The sequence below is a fragment of the Megascapheus bottae genome, chromosome 10, assembly GCF_031878675.1.
Source record: "Megascapheus bottae isolate mThoBot1 chromosome 10, mThoBot2.hap1, whole genome shotgun sequence".
NCBI classification, from domain to species: domain Eukaryota; kingdom Metazoa; phylum Chordata; class Mammalia; order Rodentia; family Geomyidae; genus Megascapheus; species Megascapheus bottae.
Window position 1 is genome coordinate 36,885,425 of NC_143518.1, and position 24,831 is coordinate 36,910,255.

Below are 24,831 nucleotides of genomic sequence, written 5' to 3' on the forward strand. Positions count from 1 at the left end.
GTTTTATATTTTCTGAGACTGGAAGGATCATTGTGGATGTAAGAAAGGAGTTTTAATTTTTCTAGAGGGCTCAGATAAAGCCTGACAATTGAGTGAAGGTTACATTTATAAATTTCAGAAGTAGAGCTTGTAGCAAGGTATCTGTACAGGAGATGTCAAAGCTACTCTTGCTTTTAGATTGATACTTTGACATTTGAAAAAAATACATATATATAAACTTGACTTCAATTTGAGGCTAAAAGTGCTGCCTTTAACTTTGTATCAATAGTTAAGAAGTCAAGAGGCAAATGTTACTTATTGCCTTCCCAGTATTGTTTCTGAGGTAAAGGGGTACAAAGATAACCCAGTGGATATTTGTACATAACCAAATGTGCAATAAGTTGACATGGACTTGAGAGAAATTCAAAGTGCTTGGCTTCAAGAGGAATTCTTCTTGGGGAAATAGTATACTGATAGTGTGTCTGATTTGTAACTTTATAAAGGAAAAGGGGCCTTTGCTAGTTCATTAAGCCTAATGTTTCATCCATTCAACCAAGGCTTGTTCCCAATTTTAACAGGTCACCTTTTCACTTGCAGTGTGGTCTAAGTACTTTTCCTTTTTGCCTGAATTTCTAAAATATTAATAATTTAAGGCTGTGGACTCCATACGAGTAGGAAATAATCGGAGTTATTTTCTCCTCCTAGTTCTAGTACTCAACATGCTAGAGTCTCTGAATCAATGAAAGCATGAATTAATAGTTGTATTGGCAACCAAAGAACATCAATGGAATTTTAGATCCACCAGTAATGCCATTTCTAGCCCTTTCTCCTTGTCCTTTATGTGGGCTGGTGGACAAAAGTGGCAGGAGCTCCAGGAGGAAGAATTGGCAGAAAACCCAGTGTTTTACTATGCTGGAGTTTGCTTTATGAGAAGACCTGAAAAAAATAATAAGATACCAAGTCAAGAGGAGGGCCACAGCCATATTAATAGAATAGATGATTCAGCCAGAAAAATCCATGCTAATTACTCTTGTTTATGTGGATGAGCATCTACTGAACATCTCGATTACATAGAGTTGGCTTTGGGACTACGTGGCGTGGGAAGAATCACTGGGGTGAGCTTTCTAGACTGGAGGAGGTAAAGCCTGGTGATGGGAGATGGTTGTTGGAATAGCCAGGCCTCTCCTGAGCTGACTTTTTATGGGAAATTGATCAAAGAACACAGAATTCTGGCGGGGTTCCTGTGTTTATGCAAACATCTATAAACAGTAGCATAAATTCTTAGCTGACAAGTCCTTTTGATTGCATGCCTCTCTCCTGAACTGTGATCAGAATAAAGAAGGACTCAAAATCTTGTCGTGTTATAAGAAATGGATTTAGGACTTGGAGTCCAGGGAGTATGAAAACACCATCTCCAGGCATTTAAGTGGAATTCTCTGTGGGATGCCTGAGGAGAAAAACACCATGTATATAGGCAAACTGCAGGAAATTATTTAAAAAGCAAAACCAGAGGAAGAGAGGAAATGCTTTTCTGTCTTTGTTCTAGACACACCTCCAGCCAGTTGGGGCCCACACAGAAAGCTGATCTTAGACCACTCAGTCCAAACCCCTCATACCTGTCTCCTCCTCTTCTTCTTCTTCTTCTTCTTCTTCTTCTTCTTCTTCTTCTTCTTCTTCTTCTTCTTCTTCTTCTTCTTTTCTTTTTTCTTTGTGAGCCATGGGGCTTGAACTCGGCCTGGGCGCTGTCCCTGAGCTCTTCAGCTCAAGGCTACAACCTTACCCTTGAGCCAAGCCCCACTTTGCGTTTTCTAGAGGTTAACTGGAGATGAGAGTCTCAGGTCCTTTTGTGCCCAGGCTGGCTTTGAACCTTGATCCTCAGATCTCAGCTCCCGAGTAGCCAGGATTACAGGTGTGAGTCATCATACCTAGCTTCATACCTGTCTCTTCTGGCAACACCCTCATGAGCATTCCAAAAGAAGTCATGCTTCCCCCACTAGCTATCTGAGTATTCCTTAATCCCATCAAGATGAAACCTAAGTTTACCACTAATTATCCTGATGTTCATTAGCTAGTTGTGTCCTGCCTGTGATTTTCTGAACTTCCTGGAACCATCCCTAAAATGAGACAGCACCAAACAAAGACTGAGATCCTGGGTTGGGAAGTGGAGGTGGTGGTGGTGGTGGTGGTCATGGAGGGGGAAGGCAGGCTGACCTTGCTCCAGTTCCCACTCAATTATTTACTAGTGCTATGACTTTTTTTTTTTTGCCAGTCCTGGGCTTGAGCTCAGGGCCTGAGCACTGTCCTTGGACTTTCTCAAGGCTAGAACTCTACCACTTGAGCCTCAGCACCACTTCTGGCTTTTTTCTATGTATGTGGTACCGAGGAATCGAACCCGGGTCTTCATGCATGCTAGGCAAGCACTTTAACCACTAGGCCAAACTCCCGGCCCACTAGTGCTATGACTTTGACCAGGATCCTGAGCTCTTTTCTCTGCCATTTCATTGAAGAGGAATTCTACTTCTTTTTGCTAGGATGATCCGTTTTAACACAGATTTAACTAGTGGGAGTCACCAGTGCCAACTCCATAGTTTTTTGACAGTGATAAGCCAGCAATGCATTTCCTGATTATCTGGAAACCAATCGCTCTGCTTAGCCCTGTGGAAAGAACAGCAGGCAAGGCATGAATGAACCCTCTATTCTGTCAATAATCATCAAGGAAAGCAGAATCTTGGTAATGTCACAGTTTGGGTATGATGGGATAAAATGATTTATTTATCGTCCTCTTGTATTTATTTATTTGTGTGTGTGTGTGCGTGTGTGTGTGTGTGTGTGTGCTGGTGCTGGATCAGCACACAAACTCACATAAGAAAACAAAAGCAGAAAAGCACCCAAATTTGTACATGATGCAGGGACAGGAAGATTTGTGACCATTTTTTGTAATCTCCAAGTGATGATTAAAGCTGATGAAAAATATGTCTAACAATTTGTGTTTCTGTGAATCTATGTTTCTATTATCTGTCTAGTCACTTGTCTCTTGACCTATGCCCTTATTTATTCATGATGTGTCTCTACCTGATCGAAGGATGATGATCAATGTTTATCTTCTGTCACATTCTAAAGAAGAATATTATGGAAACCAAACACCCAAGGGGGATTCATTTTCTATTTTACAGTTGTTGTAAGGGTTGATAGCATTTTCCTCATAATATGATTTGTAAAAAGTGTATTATTCACATAAAACATCACCTATGATTTAACATAGTACTAAGGTTTGGGCAGACATGGGGAAGTAAGTTCTAGATGAAATGTGCAGGAAAAGATGTCACAGACATCTGTATAGAAAATGCTAGGAGGTTGGAGAATTATTCAGGAATTCTAGACTTTTAAGAAGATGCCAGGAATTTGCTCAGCATAGGTTCATAAGGAAGAAATTCCCTTATAATGATAAACCCATTTTTGTTTCTGTAGTTGAAAAGGCCTTAGTACTGGTATCTGACTCACATCTAAAAATGTCTAAATATGAGCAAGTGGCTAGAGCTCCATGTAAACACAGCATGCAAAGACCGAGTTACAACAGAACTATCCATCAAATTTAGTTGGGCAAGGGAGGGTACGAGTTTTTCCTGGTTCACTGTGACCAAGGCTGGATTATGTGCAAGGTGACCTTGTTTACAAGGATGAGTAGAGATAAGGTGACACCAGCAGAAGTCTTCTCCTAAGTTCTTATCTTTATTAATTCCTTCCTTCTTCCTTCTACTATTTTGAGCTTATTTGATCATTTTCTAGGTTAAGATGTACATGTCCATAATGAATTATAGATACAGTTTCTTATGTTAATAAGATGTAAAATTCCTCTTCGCTCTGCTTTAGTTACTTTCGACAAATTTTAATACTGTAGTATTTGACAGGTTATGGTATTCTGACTCCGGGGAGGATTTTTTTTTTTCCTTGATCATTTTTATGTACCTATGTTGGAGCTTGAGTTTGGTGTCTAGGCACTGTCCCTTAGCTGGTTTTTGTTGTTGTGGTGGTGGTTGTTGTTGTTTTCCCTAAAACTCAAGGCTGATACTCTAGCACTTGACACACACCTCCACTTCTGGCTTCTGCTGATTAATTGGAGATAAGAGTGTCTTGAACTACCATGCCTGGTCTGGCTTCAAATAGAAATTCTCAGATTTTAACCACACTAGTAGCTACGATTATAAGCATGTAACCTATGTAAATAGATTTCTGCCCAGTCAGTCCACTTGAAACACAAGTTTACTGAATTCTATTACTAGTAGTATGCTGCCTTCTTAGCTTAGAGATTCTGTAAGCTCCATACACAGCCAAGCTTCTGTAGAGACACCCACCAGCTTTGCTGTCTCAGCACACAAAAGAAGAGCTTGAGAAAGGATTCTACCCTTCACCTGATCTTCCTACTCTATGTATTTATCTCATTATAGTGAGTGCTTTTCTGGTGTTCAAAGAATCACCACATCTTTGTATCATTGAAGGTAACTACTAAGTGCTTGAGGAAACCTGAACAGATTCATGAACCTCTGCCAACGTAACCTAAGTCATTAGCCATGAACCATGCAACCTATTTCCCAGAGGAAATCTTCCCGAAGTCTACTTCTCTAAGGATAACCTGATAGTTTCATAAGTCTGTGGATACAGACTGATCACAAGAAAATGTATACCTCACCTAATACTTCAAAGAAACGATGTCCCATTAGAAGAAATCAGAACCTTCAGTTCTTGTCAAGGACGTGTACCCAGGCTTCAGGAAGTGCACATGGAAGATTCAGGGAGGAGCTAAGCCTATAACTGTTCTCCTCATTCACACAAGGGTTTCCTCTGGGACATTATGTATCATCATAGATTGCCACTGGCAGCTGGTGCCTTAAGATTCGGATATTATTTACCATATGCTCAATGGGACTGGTACTTGTTGCTGCATGGCTCACAATCAGGATGACTCTAGAAGGGAGACCCAGGAAATGGGACAGAGTAACACTCAGCAGGAGCCTTTGGCCTATGTAGGTCAACTGTTGAGTTTTCTCTTTCAAGCCTCATCTAAATTGGCAGAGGACAGTATGCTCTCATGAACCCTTAAATTTACGAGGAAAGGCATACTTTGTTTGGATGCTCTTAGAGGTTATTCTAAGTCAGCAAATAAGTTCTCCATTCATTTTTAGAGGTGAATATCATTCAATTACACGAAGCTATCATAAATTATTTCATGTTTCTCTATGGATGGATAGCCGATTGCTTCTAATTGCTACTTATTTCAAGCAATAATGCAGTGAACGAGTTTGATTACATGCTAACAAGTGTGCTATAACAAAGAAGTCTGTGCTATTAATTAATGTATCACCAATAGCACCTAGTATATACTAGTTGATCAACAAATAATCGTAGAATTAGCCTTTAATATCAGAGCTTCTAAGGCAGGGCAGCTTCTGGTCAGCTCTAAAGTTCCTGTTGTCTGCTGAGCCTGTATATTCTCTCCATATAAATGAAGAAGAGGACTACCCTGTTGTTTCCAACTACCCCAAACACATAAAACTTTCCCCCTGACAACTATAATTCAAATTAGCATGCTCTAGTAGATAAAATGAAAATGTTTCTTTCATTGGGTAGAAATTTCCCCAGAGAGATTTTCCTAGTACTTAGTTGCTTTGTTTAATTTTGAGAACATGGAAATTGTGTTGCTATTCTCAGTTACCCATTTGAGAAGACACTGTTTGACCTTGGCTCATGGTCTGACTTTGGGTCAGGCATCTGCAAGCTCAGCACAGAGAGTGAATTTCCTGAGAGTGAATGGGGCTTATAACCTTTTCTTTGATGAGTGACTCACGAGCAGTGTCTCCACCACTTGATCCAACTTGAAAAATATAAATGTGCAGTCAGATACATTTATCTCCAGACTACTTCTCTGTCCCCCTCCCAAAATAAATCCAAGTCTAGACCCACAGTCTCTATGAATGTAACTTAATTTAGAAACAGTCATTGCAGAGGTAACCAAGTTAAGATGAGATCAATTTTTAGTGTAGAGCCTAATTCAGGATAATTGGTGTCCTTAGATAAAAGGGGATGAGTATGTGCGGGTACACACGCACATGTGCACATGCATGTGCATTCATGTACTGGAGCATGAACTTGGGGTCTCATGCTCTTACTTAGCTTTTTCATTCAAGGCTGATGCTCCACCACTTAAGCCACACCTCCATTTCCAGCATTTTCCCTAGTTAATTGGACATCACAGTCTCTTGGATCTGTCTTCCTGGGCTGGCTTCAAACCTCAATCCTCAGATCTCAGCCTTTTAAGTAGGTAGGATTTCAGGCTTGAGTCACTTGTATCCAACAGTTTTTTTGTTGTTGTTGGGTTTTTTTGTTTGTTTTATTTGGTTTTTGGTTTGGTTTGTTCTGTTCTTCTTATTTTATTGGTACTGGGTCTTGAACTCAGGGCCTTGCTTTTCTGCTACACTTTCTGTCTGGTGTCTATGTTTTATATTTATATCTAAGCCTGGATCTAGATTTCTCTTGTGTTGGTCTTGGGGCTTGAACTCAGGGCTTGGGTCCTGTCCTGAGCTCTTTTTTTTTTCTTTTTTGCCAGTCCTGGACTTTGGCTCAGGGCCTGAGCACTGTCCCTGGGTTTTCTCGAGGCTAGAGCTCTACCACTTCAGCCACAGCACCATTTCTGGCTTTCCTTTTTTCTTTGTATGTGGTACTGAGGAATCGAACCCAAGTCTTCGTGCACGTTAGGCAAGCACTCTACCACTAGACCAAACTCCTGGTACTTTCTGAGCTCTTTTTGCTCAAGGTTAGCTCTTTACCACTTTGAGCCACAGCTCTACTTCCAGTTTTCTAGTGATTAATTGGAGATAAGAGTCTAGTGGACTTTCCTTGATGTGGCTTTGAACCACAATCTAAGTAGCCTGGATCTAGATTTACCTACACCCACATAGCGATTTGATCTTGTGCTTCCCTAGAAGTTTGTATCTATGCTACTATTCATAGCATAGTGATTTTTTCCAGTGATAAAAGTTTGTATTAAAATGCTAATAGTGGAGCTGGATGTGGTGACTCACTCCTGTAATCCTAGCTACTCGGGAGGCTGTCTGTGATCTGAGGATTGTGCTTCAAAGCCAGCCCAGGCACTAAAGCCTGTGAGACTCTTATCTCCAATTAACCTCTAAAAAACCAGAAATGGCACTGTTGCTCAAGGGGTAGAATGGTAGCCTTGAGCTGAAGAGCTCAGGGACAACACCCAGGCCCAGGGGTAGGGTGGTAGCCTTGAGCTGAAGGGCTCAGGAACAGTGCCCAGATCCAGAGTTCAAGCCCCAGGACCAGGAAAAAAATGCTAATAGTGGAGCAGAGTTGTGGTTCAAGTAGTAGAGTATCAGTTATGAGCAAGAAAGCAGGACAAACATGAGGCCCTGAGTTCAAGTCCCAGTACCAGCACAAAAACAAAATAAAAACAAATAACAACCTGCTAGTAGTAATTAAAATATAGTCACATTATTTATAATGTTTACTGATACTAATCAATAAAATATTAATGGAGTAACTGTTAATATTAAGCAAATATTAAGAAGAGATACTATATTAATAGTCAAAATATAGTAGGGACTGTGAATAATATTTGCCATTAAATGTTTACATTTATAGAGGAAGAAGAGTATTCAAAATATACTACATTTTGATATGGTATTTGGATATTGACAAAAAAGATTGTTATTAAATCACTCCTAATTCATATTTCCTTCCCAAAGCCAGAGATGGTATCTGATACATAAGAGATCATTAGTGTATAGTTGTGGTTAAATGACTAATACTTGAGCTGGTACATGTGGGTCACACCTATAATCCTAGCCACCCACGAGGTTGAGATCTAAAGATCATAGTTTGAATCTAGCCTGGGTAGGAAGGTCTATGAGACTCTGATCTCCAATTGACTATCAAAAAGCCAAAACTGGACCTGTGGCTTAAATGGTAGAGAATTAACTTTGAGTAAAAATGCTAAGGGACAATGCCTAGACTCTGAGTTCAAAGTCCAGGACCAGACCCCCCCCACACACACACATGAGTAATACTTGATTTAAATTTTATTTTATTTTAATATAAATATTATCTGGCAGAGAATATTTCAGTCTGTTCTCCTCTATCCTCTCTGCCTCTTCCCTCCTCCTCCTCCTCCTCCTCTTCTTGCTCAGCTGCCTCTTCCTACTCCTCTTCCCCCTTTATCCTCTATCCTTTTATCCATAGCTCACATGCCTCATACCAATGCTCTGTTCCATTTCCAAGCTGTCTACAAGAAAGACAAGCTCCAATGGATAAAAGAGGAGAGAAGAGCTGAGAAAAGCTCACTGCATGCATGTGCAGGCCATAGGTAGCAGGAATAGTGTGGACACAGAGAAAAGGCTTAGCACACTTTCAAGAAGAAGAATTGGGGCTGCTGAAGGAGCGATGGTTTGCATGGTTACATCTCCTTGGCAAGGAAGGATTAGAGAAACTCGACAGTACACAATTCCCAGGGCTAGGTAAGAAGGTCCCAGGAGTGAGTGTGCATGTGACTCTGGACAGAGCTCTCTCCTTTCACTATTATTGCTACATCCTTCTCTGCAGGGGCAACAGAGAACAGTGAAGTCCTGTAACCCCAGGGGCACGTTCCTTTCCAGCGCCATCTCTCAGACAGCTCTGCCTTCCTCTCTTCTCATGGCCTACACCCATTTATTCTGACATCGTCAGAACTGGGCTCCTGCCCAACCCCCATCCTGGAGCTTGAACTGAGGGCCTGGGTGCTGCCCCTGAGCTTTTGTGATCAAGTTAGCACTCTGCTACATGAGTCACAGCACCACTTCTGGCTTTTCCTGAGTGATTTATTGGAGATAAGAGTCTCACAGACTTTTCTGCCAGGGCTGGCTTTGACCCATGGTTCTCAGATCTCAGCCTCCTGAGTGGCTAGGATTTCAGATGTGAGCAACTGGGATCTGGCTAGAATCAGGCTTTTTAACCACAGGAAAGTCTGCCGTCCACAGATCTAGCTTGAGGAACAAGATTGAGGAGGGAAACAATTTTGGCATACCAGGGATAATTAAGAGCAACGAGCACTTGGTGTTTCTCCGAAGTGTTTTTGGTGAGCCTTTTGCTTTGCTATCATTTTTAATTCCTGTTGGAAAGAGGAACCTGACCATGAATTAAGCAAGATTAAGTTAGTTGAATCTGAAACTAAAAGAAGGCAGAAATGAACATTGATTAGCCTAGCAAAAAAGAAGTAAAGAAAATGCCAAATATTTTGCTGATGGTCAATAAGAAAATGAGGTAGAACCGGAGTGCTTACCTAGTATGCACCAAGACCCAGGTTCGATTCCTTGGTATCACATAGAAAAAAAGCCAGAAATGGTGCTGCGGCTGAAGTTGTAGAGCTCTAGCCTTGAGAAAGCCCAAGGATAGTGCCCAGGCCCTGAGTTCAAACCCCAGGACTGGCAAAAAATTACACTTGGATATGATAAATTAAATAGGACTCTAAACATTCACATAGTTAGACCAAAGGAGAATATTTTTAGGAGAGAATCACAAAGGCTCAACAGCTCTGTGCATATGTTTGTATAAAATGATGTTTATTCAGGAAACATGCTTTTGTATTTTCCTTTTTGTTCTTTCCCCTTCTCCCTTTGTCACTTGTTCTATTTTCTGTACCTTTTGTCTTTGGATGTAAGTTGTCTGTTTGGGAAGTGTAAAGGGTAGCATAGAAATGGTCCGGTGAAGGGTGAACAAATGCAGTAGTGAAACTAGATACCATGTTGGAAATGAACTATACAACTTGTGGGAGGGGAGATGGAGGGGGAACTGGGAGAAAGTGAGGGAAGAAGTGACACTGTTCAAAAAGAAGTGTAGGACCAGGAGCATGGCCTAGTGGTAGAGTGATCCCTTACATGCACAAAGCCCTGGGTTCGATTTCTCAGTACCACATATACAGAAAAAGGCAGAAGTGGTATTGCGGTTCAAGTAGCAGAGCACTAGCCTTGAGCAAAAAGTGTCCAAGGACAGTGCCCAAGCTCTGAGTTCAAGCTCCAGGAAAAGTACTCCTTACCTGACTTTTGTTACTGTAATCTTTCTGTATATCACCTTTATAATAACAATTAAAAAGAATGTATTATGGGCAAAATAAGAATGAGTGCTTACAGCAAATCAAGTCTTGTGCTAGTACCCTGCATATCACAAAGCTAAGATGTTCCCCGAGAAGAAAAACTAGCCTGTTTGCAAGAGCAGGCATTGTGTTAGCATATGCAGTCAGATGGTTGACTAATTTAAAATCCAGTAGCTCTTGAAGCAGAACTGTACTTAAAACTACAAGGTAGAAGGGCCTGAGAATACAGAGGGTTTGATGCTCAACCTCTGGCTATCATACCTTAGACGTAAGGTTCATTTGAGTTCCCTGATAAGGATATGCAGCACCGCCAGGACCTGTTGCCAATCAGCGTTCAAAAAATACACAGCACAAGTACAGAAGAAGAGCAGCTCTACAAATTGGTCACTTGGAAAGCTGAGTGGAGGTGGACAGGCAGTCCTGTGGGCAGAGATTGACACCATGGTTCTGGTGTCAATATTGGCCTAGAGACTCTAAGAGGTTCCAAGGGGATCTCTGTGTTTATTCTGTGACCTCTAACCCCCATTATCTCCATGTGCTTCTGTATGAAGTACAGTAGTCCAAATCGGCCCAAGAAACCATCCCTGGAGGAGAGCATCATCTAGTGAGAGAGGGCCACATTCAGGCATCTATCTTTCCTCCTGGGAACTGGCTCCCTGTTTCTGTAGTGAAGGGGGCGAAGCAGAGATAAAAGAAGCTAGCCTTGGGGCCTGGAGTTTGGCCTAGTGGTTGAGTGCTTGCCTAGCATGCACGAAGACCTGGGTTCTATTCCTCGGTACCACATACATAGAAAAAAGCCAGAAGTGGTGCTGAGGCTCAAGTGGTAGAGCTCTAGCCTTGAGAAAGTCCAAGGACATTGCTCAGGTCCTGAGCTCAAGCCCAGGACTGGCAAACAAAAGAAGCTAGCCTTTCAGCTGAAGAAAGTCCTGCCAGTTTCTCTCTCTCTCTCTCTCCCTCTCTCTCTCAACCTCTCTCTCTCTACCTCTCTCTCTCTCAACCTCTCTCTCTACCTCTCTCTCTCTCTCTCTCTCTCTCTCTCTCTCTCTCTCTCTCTCTCTCTCTCTCTCTCTCTCCCCGCCCCCCCACATTTTGTTTTCTGCATCCTTCTGTCAATCTCAACCATCTTTCTTCCTTCTTCTAGAACATGCTGGCTTCAGCAGGTTCAGCTCTATCAGTTCAGACTCCTGGAGCCACTGGTTTCTGGTCATTTGGTAATACTTCTGTTGCATCCAGGACTGCCTTTCTTCCTCCTCTTAGCACAGTTGCAACTCCAAACTAAACATTACTGCTTGAGGACTGGCTTCTAGCTGTGTGTTCTATTTTATCTTCATTGGTTGCCTGAGTCATGGCTCTGCTACTCTTCTTGATTCTTGGTGAGTACTTTCCTCTGTTGGTGTAGGTCTCAGGGTTGTCTGGAAATTTGATTAAGAGAATTTTCATATTTTTAAAGAATGACTCCTTCCTCCCTTTTACATCTGGCAATCATTCTAAATCCTATAAAGTCTACAAATCCACATTCAATTTATAATATACTGTGATTGTCAGGCTTTTTTTCTATTACACTGGCAGATTTATGACAGTTTTTCCAATTCTCCTTTTACATAATTTCACCTAGATGGACTATTAATAAGAAGACAAATGACTGGATTCTGGGGAGCAGCCAGTAGAGCAATGAAAGACAGTAGAATTGGTTGTTTTACATTGGTCATTCTGTTTGGTTTCTTCTGAGAAATGTTTCACATAATGTTTTTCTAATTTCTCCAGTTGTTTAAATTACCCAGGTTAGTCGGGATTAACTTAGAAAATGGAGGGGTTTGGGGAGCCTCCAGAGACCTAGATTTTGTCCTAGTTCTCTGATGACTTAATTGTTTACATTTTTAAAAGATGATTATACTTCTCTGAATCTTGCCCTGTAATCTCTGAAGTGGAGATAGCACTATGTTCCTTACAAGTTTTTGAAAACCTTTTCATAAGATAGCTAAACCTCATCAAGATATGCAGCGGGAGGGGGGGAAAGGGAGAGGGAAATGGGACCATAACACGAGAAAGGGTATCAATATTGTGAAGTAATGCACCTTCTATCTGGTGAATATACTGTAACCCTTCTACAATAAAAATATATGGAAAAAAGATAGCTAAACCTCTATCCTAACCAAACACATCAATTTTTTTATTGCCTTGATGACCAAGGGCATTACAAAAGCCTACATTGAACTTCAAGTTTAGTACTTAGGTACCAGTTTGGTTTATATTTTAAATATCTTCTTATCCTTAGTACCCCAGCTCCCACCCCATTCCCCATAGCAAGCCCTTCACCTCTTGGATGTGCTGTTGAGTCTAGCAGGCAGCCCCATTGGTTCTTGAAATCGTATTGCCTTCATTAAGTCTTTCCTGTCCAACCCACCTGTAGTCATTCCCCAGCGAAAATGCCACACGTCATTCACTGCCTCTGTCACTTCTATACCTGCAGACAAGGCTTAGCACACCCTTTCCTTCTCAAGTACCCATGTTTTGTGGGGGAAGTTATGCAATGAGTCACGTATGTATATCACAGTCTCCAGTTTTAGACAGTCACAGACAGGTACCACTCAGCCGGAAAGAGGCCATACCCTGAAAATTAAGGATACAGTGCTAATGACAAATTATCTGGAGATAGTTCCTACCAAAAAAGAGAACAATTCTAGGGTTAATCACTAGGGTAGTTGGACTTGACTGAAAAGCTATAGGCTGGAGGGAGGTACAAAGATAGTTGCTGTGGCCTGACACCCATGCCTACCATTTTAGCTACTGAAGCGGTTGAGATTGAGGATCATGGTTCAAAGCCAAACTTGACAAATTATTCTGTGAGATTCTTATTGCCTACTAAGCAGCAAAAGAAAAGAGCTGGGAGAGTGCAGTTGTGACTCAAGTGGTTGAGCATCATCCTTGAGCCTAAAAGAGAAGGAACGATGTCTGGGTCCTGAGATCAAGCCTCAGTTCAAACAATAAGCAAAAACAAAACAGCAGCAATGAACAAATGATACTTGCTCTTTCCGAGGAGTCTTAGAAGAGCACTTGGGCCAGTTATGTAGTTGAAAATATTTTGGTCCCAGGGATTACTTAAGGTTGCAGGGCTCAGGACTGCTTACAGCATAAAGAGGGAGCTTAAAGGGCAGATGGGCTGGAGGCTCATGCTCCTGGGCCAGGAACTGTGATTCAAAACCACCCCCAAAATGCCATTCTGGTTTTCAGCCTGATCTTATAAGTCTTATGTAACCCATTTCCAGAATCTAGATGGGTATGGAGTATTCATTCTGCCAAGAGGCTTCTGGTGACCCAGAGAGGTTCAGTCAGGATCCAAAATAGTATGTACCCCTATGTCAGGCCCTATTGTGGCCTTATCAAGGGAATGAACTTCCATACAGGAAGTGTGTGTGTGTGTGTGTGTGTGTGTGTGTGTGTGTGTGTGTGTACCTCAGAGTTCTAAAGCTGTGCTGCTAACTCTGGAGGCTGAGCAATTCTGCACTCGCCTTCAACTCTCTGCTCTCCCCTCCCCACATGGTACTATTTCCTTCCCCCCACCCAACCACTGCATCTTCCCAGGAGCCTCCAGCTCACTTTCCTGTGGAGCCATGAAGCTGCCTTCCAACCCTTCCACAGCTACCTCCCCACCCCCAATCAAATCAATCTAACTCACTAAATGTAAAATCAAGACTATCAGTGCCTGGGGTTGAGCCATCATTATAGGTAAAGGGCGTGGCTGTGGTCAGTGTCTTTTGAGCTTGACCATCCCAAGAGAAGTGACCATAGAATTACACTTGGAAGTTCTGCATCTACCACAAAAAAAAATTGGTGAGGACTTCCAGAGGGTTGTTTGGTGACCTCACTCCCTCCTTTTCTTTCTCCCCAGCTCTTGGCATCAGACCTGGATTCTTAGGTAAGGCTTATTCATTTACTTATGGTTTTTTGATAATTAGAGGACAGAAAAAAATAGGAAGTTTCCTGGGTCATAAAGAGAAACTGTGGATCCAAACAAGCCCTCAAGCCTTCCATTCTGGTTTTCCATGCATTTCATAAGTCTTGTGTAGCTAGATTTCCATGTCCAGAACAAAGAGGTTTATTCTGCCAAGAGACTTCTGTGGTCCAAGAGGTTCAATCAGCATCCAAAATAAGATATAGCCCCTTTGTGGCCTTAAGGAAATAAACTTCCATTTTCCCTACTGGAGTCCATCGGACTTTGAATTGAAAAATGCATCTGTTTCTGTATGGCACACAGCTTGCCCCACAATGTCAGGCTGGCTTCAGCCTCTATGGACTGCCCTGTTTGTGGGTAAATGCACTGGTTGTTCACCTGCAGAGGATATGGAAGAATGAGTGTGAGAGATGAAAACTATTATAATCAAAACCTAAATAGGCTGGTTGTAGATGATCAGCTCCATTTACATCATATATTCTTTCTTTTACACCCTGCCTTTTTTTTTTAGTGGAGATTTTACCAGACAAGAGTAGCTGTAAATCCTACCAGCACTGTGGAGGATCCTGTGTGCTATGGATGCAATCTGATTAAGTGCCACCTCTCAGTTCTCATCCTGATATCCAGATTGCCTGGAGTTTATTCCCCCCCCCCTTAGCCTATATGGATGTCACTTCCTGTGGGATAGGGAGATGACTGCCTCTTGTCTCTTTATAGTTTCTCGACAGCCCCCAACTCCTCAGGCAAGATACTGCTCTTGCACCTCGGAATCCTCTGTTGAACCCCCTGCTGATAAAACAAGTCACTTCCCAGAATACAGCTTCTCTAATGAGCCCCTCTGTCTACATTTCTATCTTTTATAGCTTTTCTTAACTCTTTAATTCTCTTAAGCCAATGTTTTTTCATGCTTACTCCTTGCCTTTTATTTTATGTTGTTTCGTTATTTTTAGTCATTGTGCAAAGAGGTTTCAATTCAACAAATCAGATTATGATTCAATGCATCTTGATCACTATCACCCCTTCCATCATCATCCTGCCTCATCTTTCCCATCCCATCCATATCTACAGGTTATGCAGTTCCAGTTTTACATATGTACATTGAATATAATGACTGTATTTGCCCCCCTCTGTCTTCATTTCTTTTTGTTTACTTCTTTTTTCTCCTCTTGAAAACTGCTTTAGTTTTTCTTCCCTGTTGAAAATGAAAAAAATTAATAAAAAGTAAAAAGCTTTCAATGCAAAATGAAATAAAATAAACCATGCACCATCCTGATAGCAATTATTTCTGGAAGTAGACAATAAAGTTGATCCAGACTCTAATCTTAGGTCCAATGACCCCAAATTATTTCTACATGACTCTCTTAACTGTATTTATTATTTTTTCACATACTTAGGTTTATTCTAAAGTATTTTTTTGCCAGTCGTGGGGCTTGAACTCAGGGCCTGAACACTATCCTTGGGCTTTTCTCAAGGCTAGAGCTCCACCTCTGGAGCCACAGCACCACTTCCAGCTTTTTCTATGTATGTGGTACCAAGAAATTGAACCCGGGTCTTCGTGCATGCTAGGCAGGCACTCCACCACGAGGCCAAACTCCTGGCCTCTTGATTGTATTTATACCCCAGATTTATAAACTTTAAACTCAAATGTGTAAAAACAGAAACATTTCTTACTATTGTTTAGTTAAATTTTAATTTCTAGCTCTAGTTTCCATTCCTCATATTAACCCCTTCCCATAGAAACGTTAAGGAAGAAAAGGAAACAAAAACTAATAATTCAAATACAACTTCAATGTAGTCTAAAATCAGCCAATTAGGATTTTTCTCACTCAACCATGACTTAAGTGTTGATTCCAGGCTGATTCTGGGGAAGTTGTGCCAAGCTGAGATAAGGCAGACAGCAGAAAATCTGGCCCTCAGTACTTATACCATGCAGCAGGAAATCATGTAGGTTTCTATTAGGTTGTTTGTATTCTAATAGATCACAGACCAACATTTGAGATATGGTGCTTCCTGGTAAAAGCCTAACCTCTCCTAGCTAATTCTGCCATTGCATGGTAAAAGGTTTTTCCCCTCTGCTCTACTGATTTGAGGTTGTAGTCAACTTGGTAGGGTTGTCTCAAGGCACCAAATATCAGCTCTTCAAAAGTATAAATCCTAGCTATCCTATCTATCTGATTCATCATGGTTTTCTGAGTTCCCAAATAGTACCTGAAATGCAATATGTGCTCAACAGACATGTGTGATCTGGTGGGTTCTTCTTGGGTTTCTCTACACAGCCTTTTCTTCTCTAACTCCATGGGTTGGTAGAAGGGAGAGAATTTCTGTTGGTCTTTTCCATGTCCTACATCTAGTCATGAAGCAGAATGGAGTTACTGGTTCCTCAGAATTTAACCTAGGGATTAGTCTGGTTTTTTGCTTGCTTGTTTTTGACTGGTCCAGGGGCTCAAACTCTAGGTCTGGGTACTGTCCCTGGGCATAACAGAGTCAGACATCAGATATGAATTCCTGAAGCTCCTCTTCTTTTTTATTCTTCTGAACCCTCCTTTTGTTTCCAGTCCTGGTTTGAACTCAGGGCCTAAGCACTGTCCTTGGACTTTCTCAAGGCTAGAGCTCGACCACTTGAGCCACAGAACCACTTCTGGCCTTTTTTCTATGTATGTGGTACCAAGGAATCAAACCCCGGTCTTTGTGCATGCTAAGCAGGCACTCTACCACTAGGCTAAACTCCCGGCCCTGAACTCTTCTTTTTTAGTCCCTCAACTTTCTATACCTTCTGCTGAGGGCTGGAAGGCCCCTAGACTGACTGTCCATCTCCAAGCACCCTCTGCACTCCTCTCAGGCCTCCAGCTAATATCTTGTTTCTTTGCAGAATTTCCATTCAGAGTGCGGCTAGTGGGCAGTCCCCACCGCTGTGAAGGGCGGGTGGAGGTGGAATGGAAGGGCCAGTGGGGCACCGTGTGTGATGATGGCTGGGGCATCAAGGAAGTGGCTGTGGTGTGCCGGGAAGTGGGCTGTGGAGCTGCCAAGATGAGTCCCAGTGGCCTTCAATATGAGCCATCGACAGAAAATATGCCTATCCTTTTCCAGAGGGTAGATTGTAAGGGGACAGAAGACATACTGGCTCAGTGTGAGCTGGAAGATGTTTTTGATTGCTCACGTGAAGAAGAGGCTGGAGCATTGTGTGAGAGTAAGTAAGACAGACTCAAGGACCATTATCCTGCCATCTGTACCCCATGAGGTCACTCCTGTTTATCTTGAGCTCTGCCCTGGACTTTTTTTTTGGGGGGGGTAAAAATGATCTGTTTATTTTGGAAGGACTACAACATTCTCACATTGTTATAATACAAATTTTGTTTTATTTTTTTCATGTATTTTTATTGTAATTAATAGAAGGATTGCATTATATTCACCAGATAGAAGGTGCATTACTTCAGATACATTGATACCCTTTCTCATGTCATGGTCCCCATTTCCCTCCCCTCCACCCCCCACCGCTCATGTTGTTTTCCCCCTTTCCCTATCCAATTTCAAATAACCAATCAAGCATATATACAGTATATCAGATAACAAGGTGAAATACTGTAACAATATGAGATAACCAAGGGACAGCAAAAGTGAGGAGCGATAACATAGTACATTAAGGACAGAAATCACTCATTATATTGCTTTTGTTTCTATATCCTGGAGGTCCTTTCATTTAGTGTCATACTATCTGGCTTTATGTATCTAGGTTTTGTTCTATTGTAAATCTCTTCTGCCCTGGACTTTTGCACCTGGAATAATTAGATCCTAGCCTCTCACATCTCCCACATTCTCATCTGTGATCTCTGGAGACAATAATATCCACTCTTAGAATGGTTACTTCTGCTTGGCTGAGTTAATGCTTTTCTCTTAGATTAGTCTATATGCTAATCTTTTTTTCCCCTTATTTACAAAGATGCAAACACATAGAGATCCAACAGCCATGGAACTTGTTGGATGGTTTCCCGTTCACCGTTGTGTGGAGTTATGGGGGAAATGTGAGCTTATGAGGCTTCATGTGTACTTCTATAATCATTCTAATTCTCAAGAAGTCTGACATCTAGTTGGGAAGATGGATACTGATGGAAATTCAACACAATATAGACAGATGATTGACAGATAGATGGATGGATGGATACATACATACATAGACATGTACCCCTATACTTTCTTATATGAATTCATTCTCTATGTATGAATAATCTCTCTCTGTGTACCCTTTCTTCTCCTTTAGACCATGATTTGATTTAAAGGCTAATCTATATCTCCTATTTCTTTGTTTCCCACCAGAGAATCTGTTACCTTTTCCCCTATGCTGAAGTCCCATTTCTGTTTCCTAGAAAGGTGGAGGCTAACAGCATTATTCTGGAATACTTGGTTCATGCCAACGTTGAATCAAGAAATTTTTTGATTTTTTACATTGATCTATATTTACTCCAATATTGCCTCTAACTTTCTTTTAAGAGGTGGCATGAGAAAATAATTTGGAATTTTAACATGCTACAGAAATAATCATGATTTGGCCTGGGACTGAGAAATCACATTCACTTCATTGAGGCACTCAGCCATCGTCACAGAAAGCATCCAACAGGCAGTGCGTTGCACTCTTAGTGAACGTGGTACTGCGCACCAAAGCCGAGCTGCAGGCACATCCGGGCCTCTGTTCTGAAAAGACCATGTATGTGTGCTAAACAGACATTCCTCCCTTTCTTCTCTCCAGATCCAGAGAGCTTCCCCTCCCCAATCCCAGAGGGCGTGCGGCTGGCCCAAGGCCCTACGCGCTGCGAGGGACGAGTGGAGGTGCAACACCAAGGCCAGTGGAGCACAGTGTGCAAAACAGGCTGGAACCTCCAGGCTGCCAAGGTGGTGTGCCGGCAGCTAGGATGTGGGAGGGCCCTACTCACCAAGAGACAGTGTGACAAGGCCTTTCAGGGTCAAGGACCCATCTGGATGAGCCAAATAGCGTGCTCGGGGCAAGAAGCTGCCCTTCAGAATTGCGATTTGGAGCTCTGGGAAAAGAACAACTGCACCCATGATGAGGACACGTGGGTGGAATGTGAAGGTAATGGAAACTAGGTTCATCCACAGAGGTGGCTGAATGGAATCCCATTCCAACAATGCAACAAGGGCCATGCATGCCCCATATTGTAGTGAATTGTGTAGGCTGTTGGTGGAGACAATAGTAATGACTGTTTTTGCAGAGGAAAATGCTCTCAAAACACTGCGCTATCACTGGGGCCTGGTGGCTCACGCCTGTAATCCTAGCTACTCAGGAGGCTGAGATCTGAGGATCCAGGTTCAAAGCCAGCTGAGTTAGAAAAGTCTGTGAGATGCTTATCTCCAATTATCCAGCAGAAAACCAGAGTGGAGGTATGGCTCAAGTGGTCGATGCCTGCCTTGAGTGAAAAGCCAAGCAAGAGTGCAAGGCCCTGAGTTCAAGCCCCAGTACAGGATATACACAGGTGGTGTTTCAAATGTGCTTATAGGGTTTGGGTGGGGACGTAAATAATCTTAATTTTTCCCCTTTCTTTCTTCTCTCCAACCACCAACTTCCTTCTCTACCCTGCAGGTGCCTTTGAACTGAGGCTTGTGGGAGGGGACAGCCGCTGCTCCGGGAGACTGGAGGTGTTGCACAAGGGTGTGTGGGGCTCAGTCTGTGATGATGGCTGGGGAGAGAAAGAGGACCAAATGGTTTGCAAGCAACTCGAGTGTGGACCGTCCCTCTTTCCATCCAGCAAAGCCCGGAGAAGCTATGGCCGTGGGCTGGGCCGCATCTGGCTGGATGATGTTCGCTGCTCAGGGGAGGAGCAGTCTCTGGAGCAGTGCCGCCACAGGGTTTGGGGGTATCACGACTGCTCCCACAAGGAAGATGTGGGTGTGATCTGCTCAGGTACCCTTCTACAGGTGGCAGGGAGGATGGAGGAGGGAGAAGAGTGGCAGGGCTGGGCTCCGGGGATGAAGAGGCTCCATCAGGAGACTGTGCTGCCTGCAGGCACCACTCCTCCATGTGTTCTTCCAGGAATCGGACTGGGGCATTCTTGGGGACCCCAGGAATGGGGTTGTTCTTTTGGGAGGTGGGTATGTGGGAGGGGCACAAGGAGATAAGAACACTCACGCAGGTATTGAGTAGAACAACCAGAGAAAATTTGACAATAATTTGCTCAGCATCTTGGTATTCGGTGTGAAGGGAGAAAACAAACAACTTTCCCAAATCATTGCCCTCCACATAGTCTCCACTGAGTTCACTGCCGCTGCACTTGGTTCACTCTTTGTCCCTGCATTTCTGTGGGTCTCTTTGCCTCCTCCCCAAAGGTAGGTAAATGAACAAAGAAGACAAAAAATGCCTTTACCTCATAATGAAGAATTAAAATGAGCAATCTTCACTCCCAAGCCAGGGTTAGTTCTCTTAGACCACCCAATTTTCAAACCCTAAGTTTGAACCATGGAAGATGGCTCCACCTTGTTCTACTTGTCACAGCTAAGATTTTATTTCCAGTGTCTGTGGAATCATGGCAAGGGACTCCTTAAGACTGTACAAGAGAATCTTATCAGAGAGAACAGGATACCAGCCCAGAACTAGAGGCTTCTTCAGGCCAGTGAAGAAAAAGTCCCTGTGCCACGTTAGGCCAGGAAGTCTAAGTATAGCCCTTGAAGGAAAGTCAGACTCAAGAGCCACAGAGCTGAATCTCAGTTAAAGAACTAGAGTTCAGAGCCGGCTCTGCAAATCTCCTTAAATACCTGACTCTGGAACTAAGTTAGAACCCTGGGTGTGGTGATTCACACCTGTAATCTCAGCTACTCAGGATGCAGGAGTTTGGGGGAATCACCAGGATCAAGGCCAACTTGGGCAAAGAAAAAAAGAAGTCAGCGAGTCCTCCTTATCTTAATAAATAAGCTGAGTATGGCAGCATGTGCCAGTGATACCAGCTATGCAGAAGGCTGTAGGTAGAAGGATGAGAGTCTGAGGCTGGCTGTGGACATAAACAGATTGCCTGAAAAAATAACCAGAGCAAACAAAGGACTGGACATATTGCTCAAGTGATAGAGCACCCGTCTATTTAAAGTGTGAAGCTTTGAGTTCAAACTTCAGCACTGCCAAAAAGAAAGAAAAAGAACTGCTCTTTAACTGAGGAATGTGGGGAAACAGTTAATGTCCAGAAATGGTTAGAAATGGTTGAGTGATGAGGTGCCAGGGTTCCAGTCTCACTGCTGCTTTTTCGAAAAAACACCTGTCATGTTTGCTTCAAAGACCTTTCCATAGGTTCTGTGTTCATGGCTTCAACCAGCCACGGACTGAAAATATGCAGTTGAACAAAACTTACATCTGAATTGAATATACATAGACTTCTCTCCTATTATTCCTTTAACAGTACAGTATAACAAGTAGTTACACAGCATTTGCATCTCAGTAGCTATTATAAGTAATCTAGAGATGATTTTTAAAATACACAGGAGGATGTGCTTGGCCAAATGCAATTTTTTATGACACAGATTTACATAAGGGATAGAGCACCTGTAGATCCTGTAGATTCTGGTTTCCTTGAGAATCCTGGTGCCAATTTTCTGTGGTCACTGGGAATTACTATATTGGCTCACAGGGGAGCTAGTTGCATATAGCCCTGGGGATATTACCTCAGGTTCTGACCTCACTTAAATTAGTGTTTTCCCCCATTCTAGGCCCCAGTCTACTTCCTTAACCAGTTTAGTTTGAATGAAACAATCAATTACAAGTTAGTCCTCATCCTTACTTCATTTTCCTCTTCTCTTTACAGAGTAGTACCCTGAATTTCCTTTTCTGCTGCTTGACTTAGCCTTTAGTGGCCTCCTGGATCCCTTGCTGTCCTCTTGGGCTCTGATTATCCTATGGGCCAGGCTGGGCTTCAGACTTTAGCTACCACTCCAGAGTCTTCACACTGTGCTGTGCCTCGATCCCAGGACCATGCAAACCCATCATCACCGCAAGGACTCTTTCCTCCTTTAAATTGATTTTCTCAGGTATTTTGCGACAACAATGGAAAGCTAGCACATAGCTAGCCCATTAATACTTAGGTGAAAAAGATGTTTGTTTCTGGCTTTTTCAATAAAATAGCTTTGTTTACCACCCTTGGCAACATGGTTGGAATTCAAAATAAAGGAATCTCATCAAATGCATTTTTTTACTTCATCCAGTTAAGATACAGTGCTGCGGGGGAGAGACAGAGTGGTTGAGGACAGAAGTCCTTGTGTTTCATGACAATCAAAGTAGCATTTTCCTTTTATCAAAAATGACTTTGAAGGTTGTAAATCTCAGGTAAGTCAGATAGAAACTAAGGAGGGAATTGGAATTTAATTGTAACACCTGGCAATTTTAGATTCTAGGCTGAGTTGATACTAAATTGATAGTTACACAGTGGCTAGGTTTATATGGTCTACTACATCCCACAGAATTGCTTCAAACCAAAACAACCCCACCCAGTTTACTTGTTTTAAATGGACAAAATGATAATCTGTCTACTTTGGCAAGGCTGACTGGATAAGCACAGTTGTCAATGATGCATAAATTGTCATCACATTTATAAAACCAGACATATGTGGATCTAAAGACATGAGGACCAGGGCCTGTAGCAGAGGCATCACTCCAAGACATTGCTCTTAAATCGCCTTCATTCAAGTTGTTCTACAAAAGCCCCATTTAAAGTTCACCATCTCGGGCCAGTAGTTTGGCCTAGTGGTAGAGTGCTTGCCTAACATGCACAAAGATTCCTCGGTACCATATACCTAGAAAAAAGCTGGAAGTGGTGCTGAGGCTCAAGTGGTAGAGCTCTAGCCTTGAGAAAGCCCAAGGACAGTGCTCAAGCCCTGAGCTCAAGCCCAAGTTCACCATCTCTACCTTAAAGCATCAATCTATTAAAGACCCATGAATATGGGCTATAGAAGACAAGTCACTCAGCAACGACAGCTAGTTAGTGTATTCCACTGGAAATGCAGTCTTCGACTTTGCTACCTGGTCAACTTCCCTCTCCCTGTCAATGGCTTTACTATGTCATTTAAATCATTTAACCTTGCTTAAATCTTCCAGAGAGTTTCCTGTTATACACAAATCAAAAACAACCTTTTTACTTTGACTACAAGGATCCACATAACCGGGCCTCTACTTATTCTCTAATCTTTCTGCTTGTTTGTGTTATTGTTGTTTTGGGGTACTTGAATGTGAACACAGGACCTTGCTCCTCTACCACTTGAACCATGTCCAAGCTCTTTTCTGCTTTATTTTTTTGAATAGGGTTTTTTGTTGTTTTGTTTTTTGCCCAGGTTTACCTGGACCATAGTCCTTCTGTCTATACCTTCTGTGTAGTTGGAATTACAGACACTCACCACCATGGCCAGCTTTGAGATGAACTCTTGCTATTTTTTTTGGGTGGGGGGGGGCTGGGTTGGCCTTAAACTTCAATGCCTCTCAAGTAGATGGGATTACAGGGATGTCTGGCCTTACTCTCCAACTACCTCACACAAGCAAACCTTTCTTTATTACAGTCTGCTTTATTGTACTTCACCGATGCTGTGTATTTTGCAAATTCAATAGTTGTAACACCGCAGCACTGAATATAGGTAACCTTTTTCCCAGTAGCTCAGATGCTTTCTTTTTAAAGATATAGTACGATTATATTTAATAGCTTACAGTATATGTATAATTTTTGCATACACTAAGAAACCAAAACCTTAAAATGACTTGCTTTATTGTAATATTTTCACTATGGCTCTGATCTGAAACCCACACCTGCAACATCTTCAAAGCATGCCACGAGTGCCCATTTCCACACATGGATGGCTGTCCTTCCTCTGCACAGCAAATATACTAGCTATGCTGTCTTCTACAGGAAAGGGTTTGGGGAGGGAAACAGTTTGGACATGTTGAGTTTGATATGTATTAAACCTCATGAAGAGATGTTCGTGAAAAGCAAGTCTGATCTTGGGGATTGAATCTAGTAAATCATTGCACATATGTGGAAATCAAAGCACTTCTGTGATAAGAAAATAACTGATGCTGAAAAATAGAGGTAGCCCAAGGACTGTGCCCCAGGGCACCATGACATTTGGCTTGGAGCTGCTTAAAGAAGGCTGGTTTTCTATTGGGGGCTTATTCAGGGAACTCTTAAGAGGAGGCTTAGATCTGAGGACGGAGGTTTGAAGCCAGCTTGGGCCAGAAAAATCTGTGAGATTCTTACTCCAATTGACCACCAAAAAATGGACTACCCAAGAGCTAGGAGTGGAGGTGTGACTCAAGTGGTAAAACCACTGGCCTTAAGTGAAAATGTCAAGCAAATGTACAAAGCTTTGAGTTCAATCCCTGTACTGATATGCGCGCACACACACACACACACACACACACACACACACACACACACACACAAAGAAAGAAAAGAAAAGATGGAAGGAATGAAGGAAGGAAAGAAGGTAGGAAGGAAGGAGAAAGAAACAAATGAAGAAAGAAAGAAAGAGAGAGAGAAAGAAAGGAAGGAAGGAAGGAAGGAAGGAAGGAAGGAAGGAAGGAAGGAAGGAAGGAAGAAAGAAAGAAAGAAAGAAAGAAGGAAGGAAAGGGAGGAAGGAAGGAAGGAAGGAAGGAAGGAAGGAAGGAAGGAAGGAAGGAAGGAAGGAAGGAGTCTTTCCATTTATGGGAAATCCTAGAAAGGACAAATTAAATAAAAAATAACAGAAAGCAAATCAATGGTTGCACATGTCTGGGAGGTTAGAGGGGGCTGGG

At 42.4% G+C, this 24,831-nt stretch overlaps 1 protein-coding gene across 1 annotated transcript in view; it reads left to right on the top strand.

The window, feature by feature from the left end:
• Nucleotides 1–22,192, top strand: part of Cd5l (CD5 molecule like) — a 40,208-nt gene extending 18,016 nt beyond the window's left edge. The window contains exons 3-7 of the mRNA XM_090341623.1: nucleotides 9,006–9,103; nucleotides 16,909–17,256; nucleotides 18,811–19,152; nucleotides 19,660–19,980; nucleotides 21,863–22,192. Coding sequence (XP_090197749.1) covers nucleotides 9,006–9,103; nucleotides 16,909–17,256; nucleotides 18,811–19,152; nucleotides 19,660–19,980; nucleotides 21,863–21,867 — 1,114 coding nt within the window. The 3' untranslated portion in view covers nucleotides 21,868–22,192. The remainder of the gene's footprint in view (nucleotides 1–9,005; nucleotides 9,104–16,908; nucleotides 17,257–18,810; nucleotides 19,153–19,659; nucleotides 19,981–21,862) is intronic.
• Nucleotides 22,193–24,831: the final 2,639 nt, after the last annotated feature.